At 54.7% G+C, this 18236-nt stretch overlaps 1 protein-coding gene across 3 annotated transcripts in view; it reads left to right on the top strand.

Moving 5' to 3' along the window:
- Nucleotides 1-17930, top strand: part of DPP6 (dipeptidyl peptidase like 6) — an 826517-nt gene extending 808587 nt beyond the window's left edge. For all 3 annotated transcript variants that reach the window (XM_041753453.1, XM_041753451.1, XM_041753452.1), the window contains exons 20-26: nucleotides 1558-1752; nucleotides 9112-9166; nucleotides 11354-11465; nucleotides 13075-13133; nucleotides 13767-13839; nucleotides 13946-14019; nucleotides 16045-17930. In XM_041753453.1, coding sequence (XP_041609387.1) covers nucleotides 1558-1752; nucleotides 9112-9166; nucleotides 11354-11465; nucleotides 13075-13133; nucleotides 13767-13839; nucleotides 13946-14019; nucleotides 16045-16191 — 715 coding nt within the window. In that variant the 3' untranslated portion in view covers nucleotides 16192-17930. The remainder of the gene's footprint in view (nucleotides 1-1557; nucleotides 1753-9111; nucleotides 9167-11353; nucleotides 11466-13074; nucleotides 13134-13766; nucleotides 13840-13945; nucleotides 14020-16044) is intronic.
- Nucleotides 17931-18236: the final 306 nt, after the last annotated feature.

The raw sequence follows: 18236 nt of genomic DNA, 5'->3' as shown, positions 1-18236 counted from the left end.
CCCTCTCCCTCTGCCTGTGCCTCTGCCTCTCTCTCTCTATCTCTCTGTGACTATCATAAATAAATAAAAATTTAAAAAAAAAAAAAAAAGAAAGAGGTCCAAGTGGAGCAGAGGCCTGTGCTGGGGTTGTTTTAGGGACACCATGAAATCACCCACCTGCATCAGTGTCAAATGGCCTGATGAACCTTCTCCTGTTGCCCGGCTCCTGTCCTGGGGACCTGGTCCCTCAGCGACGGGAGGGCTTCATTATGGAGACGCCCTGGTGTAGATTCCAATATCTGATTCGATTTTGCAATTAGCCCACTTTCCGTACTGTTTGGACAGGCTTGGCACTTTGCCAACGACCACACACGTGTGTCACACACAGCCCCTCACACACCCCTCATACACACCCCTCGCACACACATTCATCACATACCCCTCACATACACACCTCACATACCACTTGTACACACACCCCTTACACAGCATACACACCCTCACACACACATTCCTCACATACCCCTCACACACACTTCCCTCGCATACACACACCCCTCCCACACACACCCCTCACACAGTCATGTATGTCACTCACACACACATTCCTCACACACACACCCCTCACATATACACCTCACATACCACTTGTACACACACCCCTTACACAGCATACACACCCTCACACACACATTCCTCACATACCCCTCACATACACACCTCATACACATACCCCTCAGAGACACACCTCATACATACAATCCACACGTACCTCACATACCCATCACCACTCACACACACCCCTCACACCCTCATATACACCCCTTACATATTCTTCACACATACATGCCCCTCACATGCACACACCTCTCACACACACACTTCACATACCCATTGCTCACAGTCCTCACATACACACACCCCTGGCACGCCTGTGCATACATACACCTCACACACCCCTCATACATACACTACTCACACATACCTCACACACACTCCTGCATCCACACTTCTCACACACATATACCTCACATGCCTCACACAAACCTCCCTCACACACCCCTGCATACATACTCCTCACACACACACACACACACACACACACACCTCACACACGTCTCTCTCACACACACCACACACCCCCTGCCTGCATGCCTGCGGTCCCCAGCAGAAAGCCAAGATGGCGGTGGCAGTGGGAGCCATCACCTCCCTGAAGAAAGGACCGGCCCGGTCGTCTTCAGTTGGCTGGCTCTCAGCGTGGGGCCTGGCCATCTGTTGCAGTTGCTGGGTGAGGGGCTGGCCTTCCGTGCCCGTCCTGTCCCACGGAAAGGAGAAGGACTCTACTACCATCTTCACCTTCACCCGTCAGCGTGCCGGTGAACGCGCAGGCCCGAGCCTCCACGCGGGACGGCCAGTCTGCGGCACTGGCCGATTTCGGCGGCATCCATGCTGCACCGCGGCCAGAGTCAGGCTGGGAGCCGTGATCGGGGAGCCGGGACCCCCGGCGTCATCGGGGCCCGGCGTCTGTCGGAGCGGCCAGCACCGCACAGCATGCTGAGGCCTCGGGCTCTCTTCCAGGGACGGCACCCCTGGGAGCCAGAGCGTGGCCGAGAAGTTCGAGGTGACCTGGGAGACGGTGATGGTGAGCAGCCACGGAGCCGTGGTGGTGAAGTGTGACGGCCGCGGCAGCGGCTTCCAAGGAACCAAGCTCCTGCATGAGGTGGGGCGGAGGCTGGGCTCCCTGGAGGAGAAAGACCAGATGGAGGCCGTGCGGTGAGGACCCCCACGGGGCGCCAGTGGGAGAGGCAGTGGGGGTGACAGCCCCTCACGGGTGTGCACGCTTCGCACGCAACCGCTCACACTATCAAAACTCTACGGGCGATTCCGAGCAGGTTTCGAGGGGACTCCAAGTAACGTTCCCTGTTGCCCCCGAGACTCCTGCGCTAGTTGCCAGGGCAGGTAGCCTATGTGTCTAGTGGATGACAACATGGTGCCGGGCCCATGACAGGGACTTGCCTGGCTCCCCGTGCTGTGGTCACAGACCTGGGCCGGCGTCCACACACGTCTTGGCCATTCCTCACAGAGGGCAGGGAGGGAGGGAAGACAGGAAGGGGGGTGGACAATATGGGTGGGGACGGAGCCAGATGATGAGGCGCTGCGTTTCTGAGGACACGATCCCTGACGCATCCAGGGGGCCAGTCAGGAAGCCCTACTCGGCCCATTTTTGTCTCGTTCCACATCTTCGTCAGTCAGAGACCAGTACCGAGCAGATAGAGGCTGAGCACCAAGGGACAGATGCTCCAAATTACTGGAGTTTTATAGTCGCCCTGGTAAAAAAGACATCAAGAGCCTGTTCCAGGCCGGAGCCTGTTCCAGCGCTCGTGCTCAACAGGTGGCAGTGGTTTTCACGGTCTGCCGGTGTGGTGGACGGCAGCGTCAGCATGACAGCCATGGAGAGATAGATGCTGCAGAGAAGCTCATCCAAATCTGCAGACTCCCGCCCCAAGGAATGACAGGAAGGGGAACGGGACCCAAGTAAGGACAGTTAGCTTCCCAGGCAGTAGAGGTGAGGGACACCGGCCCCTGGGTCCCCGGAGACAGTAGAGCACAGTGTGCAGGTGCTAAATACGTGTCTCCTGAAGGGCTGCAAGGAAGCGTGGTGTCCCATCCCACCCATTCCCATGGCTTGTGTGCCTTGCAGGCTTGACACCTTTCACTTCACTGTCTTGTGACGTTTCTCTCTTGTTTTTGGAAAGACTGGTGGCTTCTGGTAGGTGCTCAGTTAAATAATTTTCAACTGGATGAGATGATGAGTGAGTGGATGAATGGCCCTCTCTGCTCAAGGGCATCGTGAGCTGATGGAGCAGAGATGAGGCGACATGCCCAGGGCCCTGTGCGTGTTACAAAGTACGAAGGAGGAGAACCTTCTGAGGACCCATGGTCCGGGAAGGTACACCTGCTAGGATGCTTTTGCCTGGAAGTTCACACGCAGGCAGACGAAGTCAAACATGCTTTAAATATAAGGAGCTGTATTGGCCCTGGAAGTTCCAGAGTGATGGTGGGTATTGGGGTTCATTGAGCCAGAGAGCCAGCAATGCCACCCAAGGCCCAGGTTCTCTCCATCTCTCTTCTCAGCCAAATGTAATGGCCTCATCCAGAGCTGATTCTCCTCATGTTCATGGGATGGCTGCCAGGAGCACCTCAGTTCATGCTTCTTCATTCATCCCCTCCAGCAGGTTGGGGAAGGAGCCACTTCCAGAAACTTCCAGAAGGGAAGGGAGGAGCCTCCCCAGAAGCACCCACCAAACCTCTCCTTACATGCCCCTGACCAATCCTGGACCCATAACCCATGACTGGCCAGAGAGGTGTGGGCTGTCACCCTGAGACCTAGGAGGTCCCCCTGGACCAGTGGAGCAGGGAAAGAAAGGTGGACAGTTAGGGCCCCTGGGGCTCTGTGCAGAAGGGAGAGGACGTGGCAGGGGTCCTCAGCTAGTGGTGTTCCCTAAAAGGGGCAGGGGTCCTGGCTGGACTTGGAAGTAGGAGTGGGACTTCCATCAGTATCCACGTGGGGGCTTGTGTTGCAAGACAGCAGCAAAGCCTTCCTCCCTCAGTGTCCCCCTTGCCCACCCTGGTCTTACTCCCCCATGGAGCGTGGGGCATGGGGCACAGAGCCTCTCACCCCAGAGGCCCCAGGCAGAAGGACGCCGTGTCCTTCAGGCACACCCGAAGCACACACCCCTGCAGGTGCTTGGCTGTGTCTAGCCGCTCCCCTCCGAGCACAGGAACGAGAGAGAGCAAAAGGCTGTTTCACACTCATGATGTTTTCTAAAAATAAGGAATTGATCTTGCCATCTGTTCAAAAAACAAGGCAGAACCTGTCCCGGTAAGACAGTGAGTAATGTCCACCGTTAGGCCACCGAGGCTCACAAGCACAAGACTCCAGAAGCCTTCGAAAACCTTACAGCCATCTCAAGACAGGCGAGGAGCTGAGGCCCAAACCATTCCAGCCACACAGAGCTCTACCAAGCTTTATTAGGGTCTGGCTCTGTATTTTCATTTCAGAAAGAAATGGCCCTTTTTTATCAGATGTCTAAGAAACCATGAGGCTGGCCCACCATGCTAATGCCCCCAAGGTCCCCGGCCCTCTTTGTGATTGTCCTGGAGCCCTCTGGGTCAGCTCCTGATGTGTAGCTGACATGAGCAAACCCCCTCCCCAGCCCAGCCACTGTGTAAGGGAAGAGGTGTTTGGGTACAGGGTGGAGCCACACTCACTTGGAGCATAAGCTACAGAGGCAAACAACCCTGCCTGAAGGGCTTCTGGGAGGTGGTGACCTTTGGGCAAGACTTCAAAGGATTAACAGGGATCTGTCAGGCAGAAAACAGGAGATGCAAATTCAAAGCAGGGAGGATATTGTGAGTAAGGGCTTGAGGTAATGCAAAGGCACCACTGTTCAGGGCTCACTGAGCACCAGGGGACCACAGTGTGAGAGGGCAGAGGAGGAGGCAGATGCATGGAGAGGTGGGGCGGGCAGAGGAGGGACAGGTGCATAGGGAGGTGAGGGGGATGGAGGAGGGACAGGTGCATAGGGAGGTGGGGGGATGGAGGAGGGACAGGTGCATGGGGAGGTGGGGGGTGGAGGAGAGGCAGGTACATGGGGAGGTGGGGGGGGCAGGGGAGGGGGCAGGTGCGTGGGGAGGTGGGATAGGGCTAGATGGCAAGACGCTGCCCACAGCATCCTAAGGAATCTGAACTTGCCACGTACGCAGCAGAGTTCTGCAAAAGACTTTTTAAGCAAGGCGGTGGCAGGGTGAACTTTATTTTTCAGAACTGGAATTCTGGTAGCATGTAGCAAGTTTGATGGGTCAGTGGCCTGACAAACTGAGTAGTTAGAACAGAGGTGAAGAACAGTGAGCATTTGCAGGGGCGTGGGTGGGGTTAGGGAGATCCGAGGAATGGTGAGGTGTCCTAGGCCAGCCAGACAGGAGCAGGAGCCACAACAGACCCCAGAAGAGACCTCGGCCACGAGGAGGGAGCACCTGACAGGAGCCGTGCAGGGAGGGAGCCAGGACCAGTGCCCTGACCACTGCTCCCTCCTGCTGGCACTCCCTGTGGGCCGAACACACCAGAAGCCAGAGGACAGGGGAGCCGTTGTCACTGTTCATACTACTCATCCCCGGGGGCACTGAGTGCAGTGCAGCCTGTGGCCAGCGAGTGGAGGGGATGCAGAGAGGAGGCAGCCCACACAATGACAAAGAAGGAGGAGGGTGGGGAGACTGGTCCTGGCCTGGGGGCTACGTGGGTGTGGCCTCGAGGCTGCCAGGTGGGACAGCTGCCCCAGGCCTGCAGTGTGGAAGCTGCAGGCCCAAGAGGGTCAAGGCTGGACTCCAGAACAGGGGCACAGTCCCGGCTGACCAGGCAGGAGCACGGCCTCGGGGAGAGGGCGCATCAGGACTCGGCAGGTGAATGACCATGGAGGGGGGCATGGGGCTCTGCCTCAGAGCCGGAGCCAGCGAGGGGTGAGCTGTGCAGAGCTCAGACCCGTCACAGTGACGTGCCCACCCATCCCACAGAGCATGACAAAGGCCCTGGCCGTGTTTCTCCTCCCACCCCCGTTGGCTCCTTTTTCTTCCCAAATCAAGCCTCTGTGAGGCTCTGAGCTTCCCCTGCTCGGAACAGGCCGTGGCACCTGTGTCAGCTTGGATCCCCAAGGTGGGTGCCGGGGTGGGCGTAGCACAAGGTTTCGGTGGGGGTTGTCTGTGACGGAGGCCCGGGCAGGAGGCAGGCCCTGGTGGCTGCAGTGGACTCTGACACTGCAGTGGAAGGGTGAGGATGGAGGACACGGGGCAGAGGGTGGGGACGGGGGTGCTGGGGTCTGAGAGAGAGACAGCGGAGGATCCCATGCAGGTAGTGGAGGCCCAGCTGTAGGGCCGCTGCTGTGCTCAGTGGCCGGGAGCACAGCTTGGGATGCCGCAGACCCTGCGGGGAGGTCAGAACTTGTGATCACTGGTCAGGGCAGGTTCTCTCAAGGGAGAAGGGAGGCCACGAGGTGCACAAGCTTGTGCCCTGTCCCCCTGCCTGAAATTCCACATGGCCCCACACACAGCCCTGCTTATCCAGGACCCTGGGCTGCCACCCGGGAGGTGTTCCCTTGACCTCCTGTCCACGCAGTTCTCACTCGCTCTGACCAGCTCATGGCTTCTCCTCGGGTTTCATTGCTTGTGTGCTCAGCTGCATCATCACCCAATGGGCACACATCCCATCATGCCATGTCATCAGTGCTGCCACCATGTCACCCTGTTAGCCCATCTCCCATAGTAGATGGCACTTCTTGAGAGCTGGAGCCCTGGCACGCCAGCGCCTCTGCACACCAGCCTAGTGCGAACTCAAGGCAGGCTCTGTAAAGACACCCTGATGGATTCTGCTTCTGCACCAGCTAGACCTCAGACCATCCCAGTAATAAAAAGTGCTCCTTACATATGAAATCAGGTCTCCTTGGTCTTGGGATTTCACTGTCCACCAGGAAAAAAACAAAAAACAAAAAACATCATATTTGCTTGGTTCATTGGTGAAAATACAGCTACGAGATAATAAAAATAATTTGATTTGGAAAAAACAACCACCCCTGGAAGACTCCAGAGTACTTTCGAAATGAGGGTCATTACCAAGATTTCTGGCATTTAGATCAGGAAGTGAGTCACCAGGTAATTAGATGAAGGGGTTGCCAAAGACCCAGAGCCACCCTCACACTTGGAAGGAGGGCTGAGAATGGAAATCCAAGGTATTTTACAAGTTGGAATGGAGACCTTTGTGGTTCACTTGGCTCACACCACGCTCCATGGTCCCCACACACGGCCACATGGATCGCAGCAAGTGTGATCTGGACATCAGGACCTAGGGCAGGATCCTCATGGGACCCAGGGGATCAGTTGTGAAGATAGCTGACTGAGCCAGACCAACCCACCAGATGTTCCCAAACGTGCTTCTGCATATCAGGTGTTTGGGGCACGAGGAGACAGTTGAGGAACTTGGAGATATGTCTGCACTGGTTCCAGATAGGTGGGAATACCCACAAGGCTCTGGAGCCCAGGAACGTGGTGTGTGTGTGTGTCCATGCATGCATGTGCACCTCCACATCACACTCCTGGCAGGTGTGATTTGAAGCTGGCCAGGTTATCCTGTGACACCTGCACAACGTGTTTTTTTTTTCCAAAAAGCAAATTTATTAAAGTGTTCTATTAGTTTCCTGGAGCTGGGACACCAAAGTCAAGGTGTGGGCAGGGCCTTGCCCCCTCTGAAATCTGTACGGGATATTCCTTCCCTACCTCTTGCAGCTACTGGGTGTCCCAGCAACCCGTGGGGGCCCTTGGCTTGCAGACTCATGGCTACAATCTTCCTTCTTAACATGGGGCTCCTCCTAGGTCTCTGGGTCTCTTCCCCTCTAAGGATGCCAGTTACCCTGGATGAAGGGCATTAGGTCTAACCTCATCTTAACTACTTACATCTGATGACCTTATTTCCAAATACGGTCACATTCTGAGGCTTTAGGGGTTAGGACTTGACCATGATTTTTGGAGTTTGACCCATAACATCTGTTTAAATCAACAGCAGCAGAGGCCTATGCCCTGTGCCTGCCCCTCCCCACAGTCCTGCTTGGCGGAAACAACCACTCCCAACCCTGCAGGAGCTCCCAGCAGCTGAGGATTTAGCAGTTCTGCACACACACACACGCACACCCCACCCCAAAATGTCTGGTTAGATCAGTTGTTGGGGATGCAGGACCTCCGTAGATACTGCTCAGCACAGAGCTGGTGGCCCACTCCATGCCCCAGCTTTGTCTGCATTGTTTGGTTCTGGACATGACATGTTGCTTGTCTTTCACTTGAGAAGCTCTCCACAGACCTACTCATAACATCTCCCCCTTGTACCCAAATCCTGCTCACATTCCTGCTAGTATTTCAGTTCAAATGCTAAAACATTCTCGTAATCTGTCAATTCCAACTTTCTTCTCTTTCCTGCCTCCGTGGGGCTGGTGGCCTCTAGGCCCACCCGGATGTTCTTCTACTACTTTCCTCCATTGGGGAGAGTCAGGGACAGTGTTGCTCCAAGCTGGGCCCTTGCCCCCGGGAACTTATGTCCACTCACCTTGGACGTTGGCCATAGAACAGCTGTTCTGATTGCGGTGGACGGCCCACATCCTAGGACCTAAGGGTGGGGGGTGGAGGGTGGTCCTTAAAGACCTGGCTCTGAGGGCTTGGTACCCAGATTTTTACACTCCACTCAGGCTGGGAAGGGTAGTTATCAGTGATGAGGGCTCCAGCCAGCCAGCACAACACTGAAAACAGCCACAAGGGAATAATCATGAAGAAGTAGAAACGGAAGGACCAGGGCTGTGCAGGGAGGTGCTCTGGCAGGGGGTGCATATGTCACAGAGACCCAGACAGCAGCCAGTCGTTTGCCAGCAGGTGGCGGGACTCCCACTGCTGGATTAGGGTCCAGGAACCCAAAAGATTGCTGTCATTTTGTGAGGAAACAAGGGACGACCCCTGAGGAAGGGTGACAACGGCAAGGCAGGACCCCAGCAGGGCCAGCTGGGGTGTCGAGTTGCCCGTGTCCGAGGCAGGAAGCACGAGGCAGGGGTGAGTCTGCCGCCAAACAGGTACAAGCCAGGGACCACTCCCCACCCCAGCTCTGCCCCCTGTGGAAGCTGAAGACAAGGGACATGGCAGGTGGAGTGGGAGGCCAGCACCTGGTCCAAGCCTTTTAGCACAGAACCAAGCTGACCCCGGACAGCCCTCCCAGAGCCGGGGTGGCTGGGAGTACCATGGTCCGCATGAGGGGCTGACTGTTGCAGAGTAGGGACCCAGCAGGGCCTGTGCTCCAGAATGGCATTGCCGCTGGCCCTCCTGGCTTTCCCTAGGTGAGTTTTACAGACGGCAAGGGCACTGGGAGGCTTTCGGCATGGACGCCCTGCCTGCGCACTAAACAAAGAAAAGCAATGAACATTTATATCTGAATTCCAGTATTTCCCTCGATGTAAATGGGGGTTTTCTTGCTTGGAATGGTTGTGGAGCATGGCTCTGGGCCACAGGGCAACCATGCCGCACACTCACTCTACCTCTCTTCTTTGGCAGGATGATGCTGAAGGAGCAATACATTGATAAGGCGCGTGTGGCCGTGTTTGGGAAGGTGAGCCTGCTCCCAGCTCATCTGAGCACCTCTGACTGAGAGCGCTGCCCTGCCCTGTCACCCAGGCCCCATCTCATTTGTTCCGAATGTCTCTGGTCCGATGGCAGGAGAGCCATTAGTTTTTTGCAAATGAGAGGTTGGATGCTGAGGGAGTCCAGCAAGGGGGGCCCTCATCTGACCTGCTCGTTTTGTTTTTGTTTTGTTTTTTTTAAGATTTTATTTATTCATGAGAAACACAGAGAGGAGAGAGAGAGAGAGGCAGAGACACAGGCAGAGGGAGAAGCAGGCTCCATGCAGGGAGCCTGACGTGGGACTTGATCCTGGGACTCCAGGGTCAGGGCCTGGGCTGAAGGCGGCGCTAAACCACTGAGCCACCCGGGCCGCCCTGACCTGCTCGTTTATCAGAGTCACTGTCTACATTATCTGGAAGGAAAGAAAACGGAGTCAGGTCCTGTGAGAGCACTGGATCAGGCCCTTTGTTACTTGCCACATGCCAGCCTGCCCTGGTGCCAGGTGTGGCTCCCCAGGAAACAGGGGCAGGCATCCTAATTTCCCTGTATCCCTATGCGCAGCAGCCACATTAATTTGCCAGGTTCACTGGCATGGAAAGAGGGGAGTAGGCGGTTCATGTTCTGCAGGGTGGCCCATGTCCACATCTGCCGGTGGTAGCTCATATCGTGGAGGCCCAGGGCTGCGAGTCAGGTCCGTGGGGCCACCTTGTACCATCCAGGCACACCCGCCCCCATCCTTAGACAGCCTGGATCCATGGCCTCTTGATCTGAAGGAAGTGAGGCATGGACGGGTGGACACAGATCCATCTTCCCTCCAAGGGACCCATCAGAGCCTAGGTCCTCCAGAGGCGCCCTGCAGTGACCCCGTGGAGGCTTGAACTGGTAACTCTAGGATTACTTGGATGCCATTGCCTCTGGAACCCCCGCCCAGGGTACATGTGAGACATGGCACTGCCCCGGGGGCAATCCCATGCATGGCCTCTGGGGACCCTCCCCAGAGGGAAGGCAGCAGAGGGGAGGCCCAGCGGCCTCTCTCCGAGGCTCAGGCACAGACCACGGCATGGGCACTGAGTTCTAGTGCCCAGTCCATGCCGGTGGAGACCCACTCACTGCCCGGGAGGAGCTTGGAACCAGTAGGATCATTTATAGGTGTAAGATTGGGTGTCAACGTCTGTCACGCATCCAAGCCCAGCCAGGGAGGTAACTACCCTCAGCCTGGGCCTCTGTCCAGTGCTCGCTCCTCCTCAAACACACCTGTAGCCTTTTCGACTTCTTTCACCTGGTCGTATGCACTCACGGTCCCTTTCAGGGCTCGAGAGCTCGTTATTTCTCAGCCCTGAATAACATGCCCTGTATACTGTGTATGTGAACATTCACCTACTTCCAAGTTTTGGCATTTATGAGAAAAGCTGATCTCATCCTCCCCGCACAGGTTTCTGTGTACACATGTTTTCAGCTCCTTTGAGTAAATACCAAGGAGGTTGATTGTGGGCTCATTAAGACAAGACACTCCTGTTCTGTGGGACGAACAGAATTCATTTATGATGTAACCAACACACAGGTCATAAAGGGTGCACGCTACAGTGAGGCTGGCACAGTGTGGGCTGCACAGTCTCCACTGGGTGCGTGGCATCTCCACACTCGACTGTCCCATCCAACACACAGCCCAGCACACACCCCAGGACACACATACATGCACACCCCAGGACACACACATGCACACCCTAGCTCACACACACACATGCACACCCTAGGACACACACACATGCACACACGTACACAACCCAGCAGACACACACACGCACACCTCAGCACACAAACCAGCACACATACAGCCCAGCACACACACGTACACACACATGCACACCCCGGTGCACACACCTCAGCACACACACAGCCCAGCATACACACATGCACACCCCAACACGCACACACCTCAGCACACACACACACACACCAGCACACATACATTCAGAGCCCACTGCCACGGCTCCCCCTCACACATTAGCTGCACATCCCATAATACCTAGCTGGGCAGATATTAGCCTCTTGGCGTGTTTACTGTGCAACAGAAGCTATGTGAAATGGTTGCTGAGTCCCTGATCTTACATCTGAGGCTGCTTTCCTGACAGCATCACTGACGCTGTGCCCACTTACCGCTTTCTGTCTCCTGCAGGATTATGGCGGGTACCTGAGCACCTACATCCTCCCAGCAAAGGGTGAAAATCAGGCTCAGGTTTTCACCTGTGGCTCTGCTCTCTCTCCAATCACGGACTTCAAGCTCTACGGTAATGATCTTGACTCCACAGGCTGGGCCCCCTGCCTCCCCCACCCCCGCCCCATGTTCCCACCTGCTGCCCTTGCTCCATGCACTCCCTCCCCACAGGGGAAGCCACTGGGGCAGGGGAGGGAGCGTTTCAGGTCACGTTTCTGATGAAAGCGGCCAACCACCAATGTCCGCAAGTCACATTCCTGACCCATGAGACCAGAGCTAGACACTGGCCTGGGGTCCTCACAGCGCCAGAAGAGCCTCGGTGTGTGCGGGTAGGGGTTAAGTGAGGAGGGGTGGAGTGGCTGAGGGGGCCGCCGCTTGGCAGAAATCAGGTGGTGACCTGGCAGTGCAAGTGGCACCTGGCCGGCACCTTGCCTTCCTAACGGGCAAGAGTCAGCGACCAGGGCCAGGGTGTCAGGATGGCTTGCTGTAGGGACCAGACGGGCAGCCCTCCCAGGCGTGGGAACCGGGCCTCTGCCAGGCCCCACCATGGCTCTACCATCACGGTTTTGGGATTGGAGGCTCCCTACCTTCTCCTGGAGCTGGCTAGCTCTTTTTCTCTAAATGTGAATGGTTTTGTGACATTTGTGCTTTTCTGAAAACGTGTGGTGAGGTGTTCCTTGTGGGCTCTGAGAACTGGCTTTCAGGTCGAGGTTATGGGGAGGACAGGCTGTGAACCCCAGCTATGCTGCACAAAACAGACTGACTGATAGGATCAGAGGTCGAGGGCTTCTTGCCACCAGTCTGCTAAGTCCTGCTGCAGGCCTACAAGTACCACGGCCCTGGCCACACATCCCCCCATGCCCATGTGCCCCATCTCTGCACCTGGGGCCCCGTGGGGTCCAGGAGCCCTCAGCCCACCAGCTCCTACAGACTTTTACAGAGAGCCCTGATGCAAACTCAACTGATAGTCCTTACAGGACTATAGAACTCTCTTCATTCAAAATGTTCATAATTTAAAATTAATTTCCCCATGGGAATACATGTAGCATGGTTCAGATTTTTTAAATTCAGTGAGACTTTCTTAATCTTTTCAATCATGCTATTTCAGATTTGCCTGATTTGAAAGCACATAAATGTACCAGCCTACACCTTGATTGGTCACAGAGTCCCAGACAGGGAAATCCTCCACTGTGTCTTCCCCTTAATTAAGGAGGTCCCTACCACTTGCAGAAGCCTTCTGAGCTCCTTCCTTCCTGACTTCCCTGACAGGGCAGACGCCAGGTCCTCACCCAGAACCTGGAGCTAGAGCCAGGGCTTTGACTAGAAGGGGACATGCCTGGCTTTAAAAAAAGAAAAAGGAAAAAACAAAAACAAAATCTGCTTGCTTTGTAGGATTTGTTGCCTTTCCTATATGTTGAAACAAAGCAGGGGGGAAGGAGGGATAAATCTTGTTTATTGAGGATTCAGATTTTCAGATTGTTTCACTTGATTGAGGTTTTGCTGTACAGCTCAAAGCCCACCCACCAGCTCTAGCATATTTTTGTGTTACCCTGGTGCCGTCTGATGACCTGGGGAAGGACCTGCAGGTTGAGGGGTTTGTCCTGTGCCAGGGGCGCCCCCTGTGGCTAGCGGCTCTGTACTGACCTGTACCGGTAACCCAGCCTTCCTCTGCTTGTGTCCAGCGTCTGCGTTTTCTGAGAGGTACTTGGGCCTCCATGGACTTGACAACAGAGCATATGAGGTATGTTGGGGCGCCCCTGCTGCCCCAGGGGAACTGGATGACATCGGTCCTGCCCCCTGACCCAGCTCCAGGACCCACACTCCCTCCCTGGCCCCACTGCCCTCTCCCTCTCTCTCCCCCACAACCACCAAAGTCACTTGGAGAAAACCTTCCACCAGGCTGTGAGCTGAGGGGACCAGAGCCTCTCTGGGGCCCATCTGGGTCCCCTTTCTGGTACCTAAGGGGCAAAGAGGGGAGTTAGGAACATCTTGGGATAGACAGAGGATCTGTCCCAGGGCCCACAGTCGTTGGGCATGGATGACTGCTGGTCACCTTCCCCAAGGCTGGTTCTACTTTGGGAAAATAAGCCATTGATTGGGGGACAGAAAGTGCCCTGATGCCACCTGCCACGTCATAGCAGGTGGCATCGTAGCATTGAAATGCCTTGGCACAGTGTCACATGGGGTGTTTCTTCGGTGGCTGCGGGGCAGGGGCCGCTGAGGCTCTGGGACGTGCCATGTGTTTCCTTCCAATGGCAAGCCCCCAGTTGTCTTGAGGGGGACAGTCCCCCCTGGGGACTGTTGCCACTGTCCCCAGGTCACCCAGCCGGCAGAGAGGCCCCCTAACTGTGTCCCCTTGTCCCCACATATGCAGATGACAAAGGTGGCCCATCGAGTGTCAGCGCTAGAAGAACAGCAGTTTCTGATCATCCACGCAACCGCGGATGGTAAGGACCACCAACGTTAATGCACAGCATCACCTTGATGGTGTGAATGGCTCTAACCAGTACTTCCCTCTTTTTTTGTTTTTTGTTTTTTGTTTTCTTTTGACAGAAAAAATCCATTTCCAGCACACAGCAGAACTCATTACACAACTAATTAAGGGGAAGGCTAACTACAGCTTACAGGTACAGTATTTGCACATCTCCCCTGCTCCATGCCTGGAGAGAGATGTCCTTTTCATGGAAAAAGAACTGATTGGTATTCAGTTCATCCCAGTTCTGCAGACACACCTGTGTTCCAGTTGTAGCGGCGGGCAGGGGTGCATCAGGCCAGACGAATCAGCACAGGCTTATTTTCTCTAGTAATTGGTGGTTGTCGGGTTCTGCGCTCGACCATGTGCAAACCCCTTTATAACTCCACCACTAACCCCTGGCACCCACTGCAGGCAACGAGTAAGGCCAACACGACCAGCACAATGCCACAGTGAGGCTGGTGGTGTAACCTGGCAGTGAGGACGGGGGCTGTTGCTCCAGTGTTGATGAGAGCAGCACTCTGGGAGGCATTGGGGGCTTTACAAGTGCAAGTCCTGAGCCTTCTCCACTAGTCTCCCTCTGGATAGCACCACACATTCACTAAATTCTGGCAGAATGTCCAGAATCATCTGTGGCTGAGCAGCAGTTAGAGTGCTACTCTTCTCACGAAACCATCTCACAGCCCTGTTTTCACTGGCATCAGGAACTGACCCAGCGCCTCATGTCTGGGATCCTTGTAGCGATGCACAGTGCCGCTTCTAGAAACAACCTCCATTTCCTTCCCTGGCCACAGGTTCCTTTGGCAAAACACGCATGACCCCAATGGTCTCTTTGGGTCTAGAGACCAATGGGAGGTTTCCTTCATAGGCACACGTCCCCCTGACAGGGCCAGCCTTGGCACTGACTGCTGCCCACCTTCTCTCTCTGAGCTCCTGGCCTATTGGAGGGTCACGTGCAGGCTGGGCCAGTCTGGGAGAGACTCCTGCCAGGAGGCAGTTTGGCCTGAGCGTTGATGAATGGGGAAGGAAGGACTTAGCACGTCACCTTTGAGCTTGCTTCTGAAAGCCTTGACTCATGGTCGACAGTTGCCATGGTTTTGTTAGCTACGTGTTAGGCATGTCATGGGTTAAAAGGCAAACTTCCATGTGCTAATGTGGATCCCTCCCCAAGGCATAGACCAAGCTACATCAGCAAGATGTTGAGCAGTATGCATTGTAGGCCACACCAGAGACAAGGAAGGGGGCCATAGCCCAGTGCCAGGCTTGCAGGCACAGCAAATGTCTTCACAGATTCTCAGTGAATGTGGATCAGGGATCAAGTCCAGCAAAGGGCAGAGAGACTGGGGATCTAGACTGGAAGAGACATACATCCTACCTGGTGTCCTTTAGTGGGGTAGACGTTTTTCTAAGTAACAGCTCCATCATTGATAAATAAAATAAGGGTGAACGCCATCCTCTAAAGACATAGAGGAAGACAGTCTTCAAAATACAGGAGGCAGCCTGGTATCATGGTGAGAACATGGGCTTCCGGGTCAGTTAGACTTGTCGTGAGTCCCTGCCGGCACAGGTACCTGTGTGTGGAAATGTGTGGCACCTCCAGGGGCCAGGAGGATCCGTCCTTACACGTGGTGGTCGTGTGCCACCATCTTTTAAGCCCTCCCCATGTCCTGGCCTTATTCTAAACACTTCACAGGGAGTCTATCATTGAAACCTCACAAAACTTTATGAGCTGGATTCTATTATGATGATCATCTCCACTTGACACACCTGGAAAAACTGGGGCTCGGGGAAGCTACCTGCCCACGGCTACAGGGTGAGCCAAAAGCGGGTGCAGGGTGTGGAGATAACACAGAATTCTTCCCAGGTCTTTGGGGATCCTGGTCCCTGGAGCCCGGGGCGGGAGCCTCCATGGTCCTCTAGTGCGTGTCCATCCATGCTGCCAGTCCAAACCAGCAGATCCAGGCTGTATACAGTCTGTTGAACAAAGTGTTCTCTAACTTACTGAGCCCAGAGAAGAAGGTGCTGACGCCCGCATTGCCGTGGTTTAGGAAATTCGCTTTGCAGGCTGCCCCGGAGCCGTGCGCAGGGCCTTGGCCGTGCTGGGTTCACGTCTTACGAGCATCCCCGGGGCCCACAGGGGACCCCACCCGTGAGTAAACTTTCCCTGCCTTCCCCACAGATCTACCCAGACGAAAGCCATTACTTTCACAGTGCCTCCCTCCACCAGCACCTGTACCGATCCATCATCAACTTCTTCGTGGAATGCTTCCGGATTCAGGACAAACTCCCCATGGCCACAGCAAAAGAAGAGGAGGAGGAGGACTGAGCACCACGGGGCTCCTCCTGGAACAGTGTGTAGCCGGGACCCCGCCTCCCCGGCCCACAGGGGCTGGCTGGGGCGGGGGCAAGAAGTGTGACTTCCATAGCATGTGTGTCTCGCGTCCCAAAGGCGGCTTTGCTTCGGAAAACAGTTCCTTCCCAGGCCGAGACGCGTCATCGCTCACGGGGGGCTCCCATGCGCCCGGAGCCACTGCAGCATCACCCTCTTCTGGCCCCAGAGTGACTGGTGCATCCCACGGCCCCTCCCCAAGGAACAGAGCAAAGGATGGACGGCAGTGAAGAAATTGGCCCTCAAACCCAAGCTATCGTGCAGTAGCGTTAAGACCCACCCTCACTAGTGTGCGTGCCCACATCAGCAGCATCCGTCCTGTCCGATATAACCACACCATGGAAACAACTATAGCACAATTATTTTAACACTACTTGGTCATAGATCAGCTTGCTCCTTTCTGTAATTAGGAGACTCAGCATTTCAAGGGGCTGTATAAAGTATTACTGTAGCTATGCTAATGGTTAACCTTATGGAATTAATTCGTATTTTTCTATGGTTTTTATCTGACACTGTCTCTGGTCACGGGGTTGTTTCACTGTGCTTGCCTTCTTTCTTGCTTTCTTGCTTTCTCCTTCTTCTTTTCTGTTTCTTTTTGGCTTTGTGTTCTTTGGTCAGTGTGTAGGCTTTGCACTTGTTTGGATAAAGAAACGGATCAGAAGAACTAACTGCTCTCTCCTCAAGATTGTCTTGAGACTTTGTGGAGAAATTTCAAAAAAACTGAAGGGAAAAAAACATCTAATAGCATTCACTAAAAAAAAAAACAAAAGAAAGGAAAAACAAGAAAATGCATAAATAAAACGTCTTTCCCACAAAGCTGCATTAGGATTTGGCTTATATTCACAAGATTTACCTATGTCCTCGAGCCCATCCACTCCCCACTTGATAAGTTGTTGAGGCTTTTCAGATGGCGTTTGGTTAAAGAAATGTAAAAAGACAAGGAGTTGACTCCATCCCTGAGTCTGTAGCGTGATCAGGGGACAGGCGTCCTGTCGTCCCGGGACGCAGGTGCATGCGGTTGCCTGGCACCCTGGGGACGGTGAAATGGCCTCAGCACCTCCTGCGCGCAGCCTCTGGCCCAATGAACAGCCACCCCTGGTGTGTATTTCATTTTCTTGTACATAAAGACAGGACTGGCGCTGCCGTCCACCAGCCCCCACCATGCCGCCTGCATGCCGACCCCCTGTGGCTGACCCGCACTCTCCACAAGTGCTAGTCTGAGACACATCCATCACTGCTGTTTCCTTTGGAGCTTGTTGACAACCTGAACGTCAGTACTGATGTCTCCAGCTTCCGGTCCTGCTGGGGGGTCCTTGACATCCTGTCAGCAGAGAAGATTTGTCCGTGTCGCTTTTTGGTGTTTGGGGGTTCGGGTTTCATCTCCATGAGTTCTGGATGTCAGCTGCAGCTAGTGTGATTGGAAGGTCTCCAGTGCAGGATTTCTCCAGGCGAGACATCGCCATTTCTGGAAAGGACCAACGCATGAGCCACGGGAGCAACTCTGAATGCTACGCAATCATGCTTTCGCTGTTTCGATGGGCTTGACCGAATGCAAAGCCAACTAGGTCTGACGGGGGAAGCCTGCTCCAGCCACGGGACCTGGCAGGGTGGAAGTGAGAATGTGGCATGGTAGCGTTTGTTCATCCATGGAATAAAACATTATTTTACCACTCGGATAGCTCTTTTCTTGCTTACCCTCCACCACCCCTCCTTAGAAAGTGTGCAGAGCTTTGCTAAGATACCTACTGAGCCCTCACCAAGACAGATGCACGTCCCCCAGAGCCTGATGTGCAGCAAACACAAGCCGTATCCAGGGCTGGGGCATCGATGGTAAGAAGGGTGGGACCCATGAAGTATATCAAAGTCCCAAATCAATCAGAGAAAGTGGGTTTGGGCTGCGTCTTTTGGGTTTTAGGGCGAAGACACAGAGATATCCCATAACAGTAATGGTAACATTGGCTCTCTGAGGGGTCTGAACCATT

Source organism: Vulpes lagopus, chromosome 4 (assembly GCF_018345385.1).
Source record: "Vulpes lagopus strain Blue_001 chromosome 4, ASM1834538v1, whole genome shotgun sequence".
Classification (NCBI taxonomy): Eukaryota; Metazoa; Chordata; class Mammalia; order Carnivora; family Canidae; genus Vulpes; species Vulpes lagopus.
Note: the sequence above shows the minus strand (reverse complement) of the source record. Positions and strands in the feature narration are given on the sequence as shown.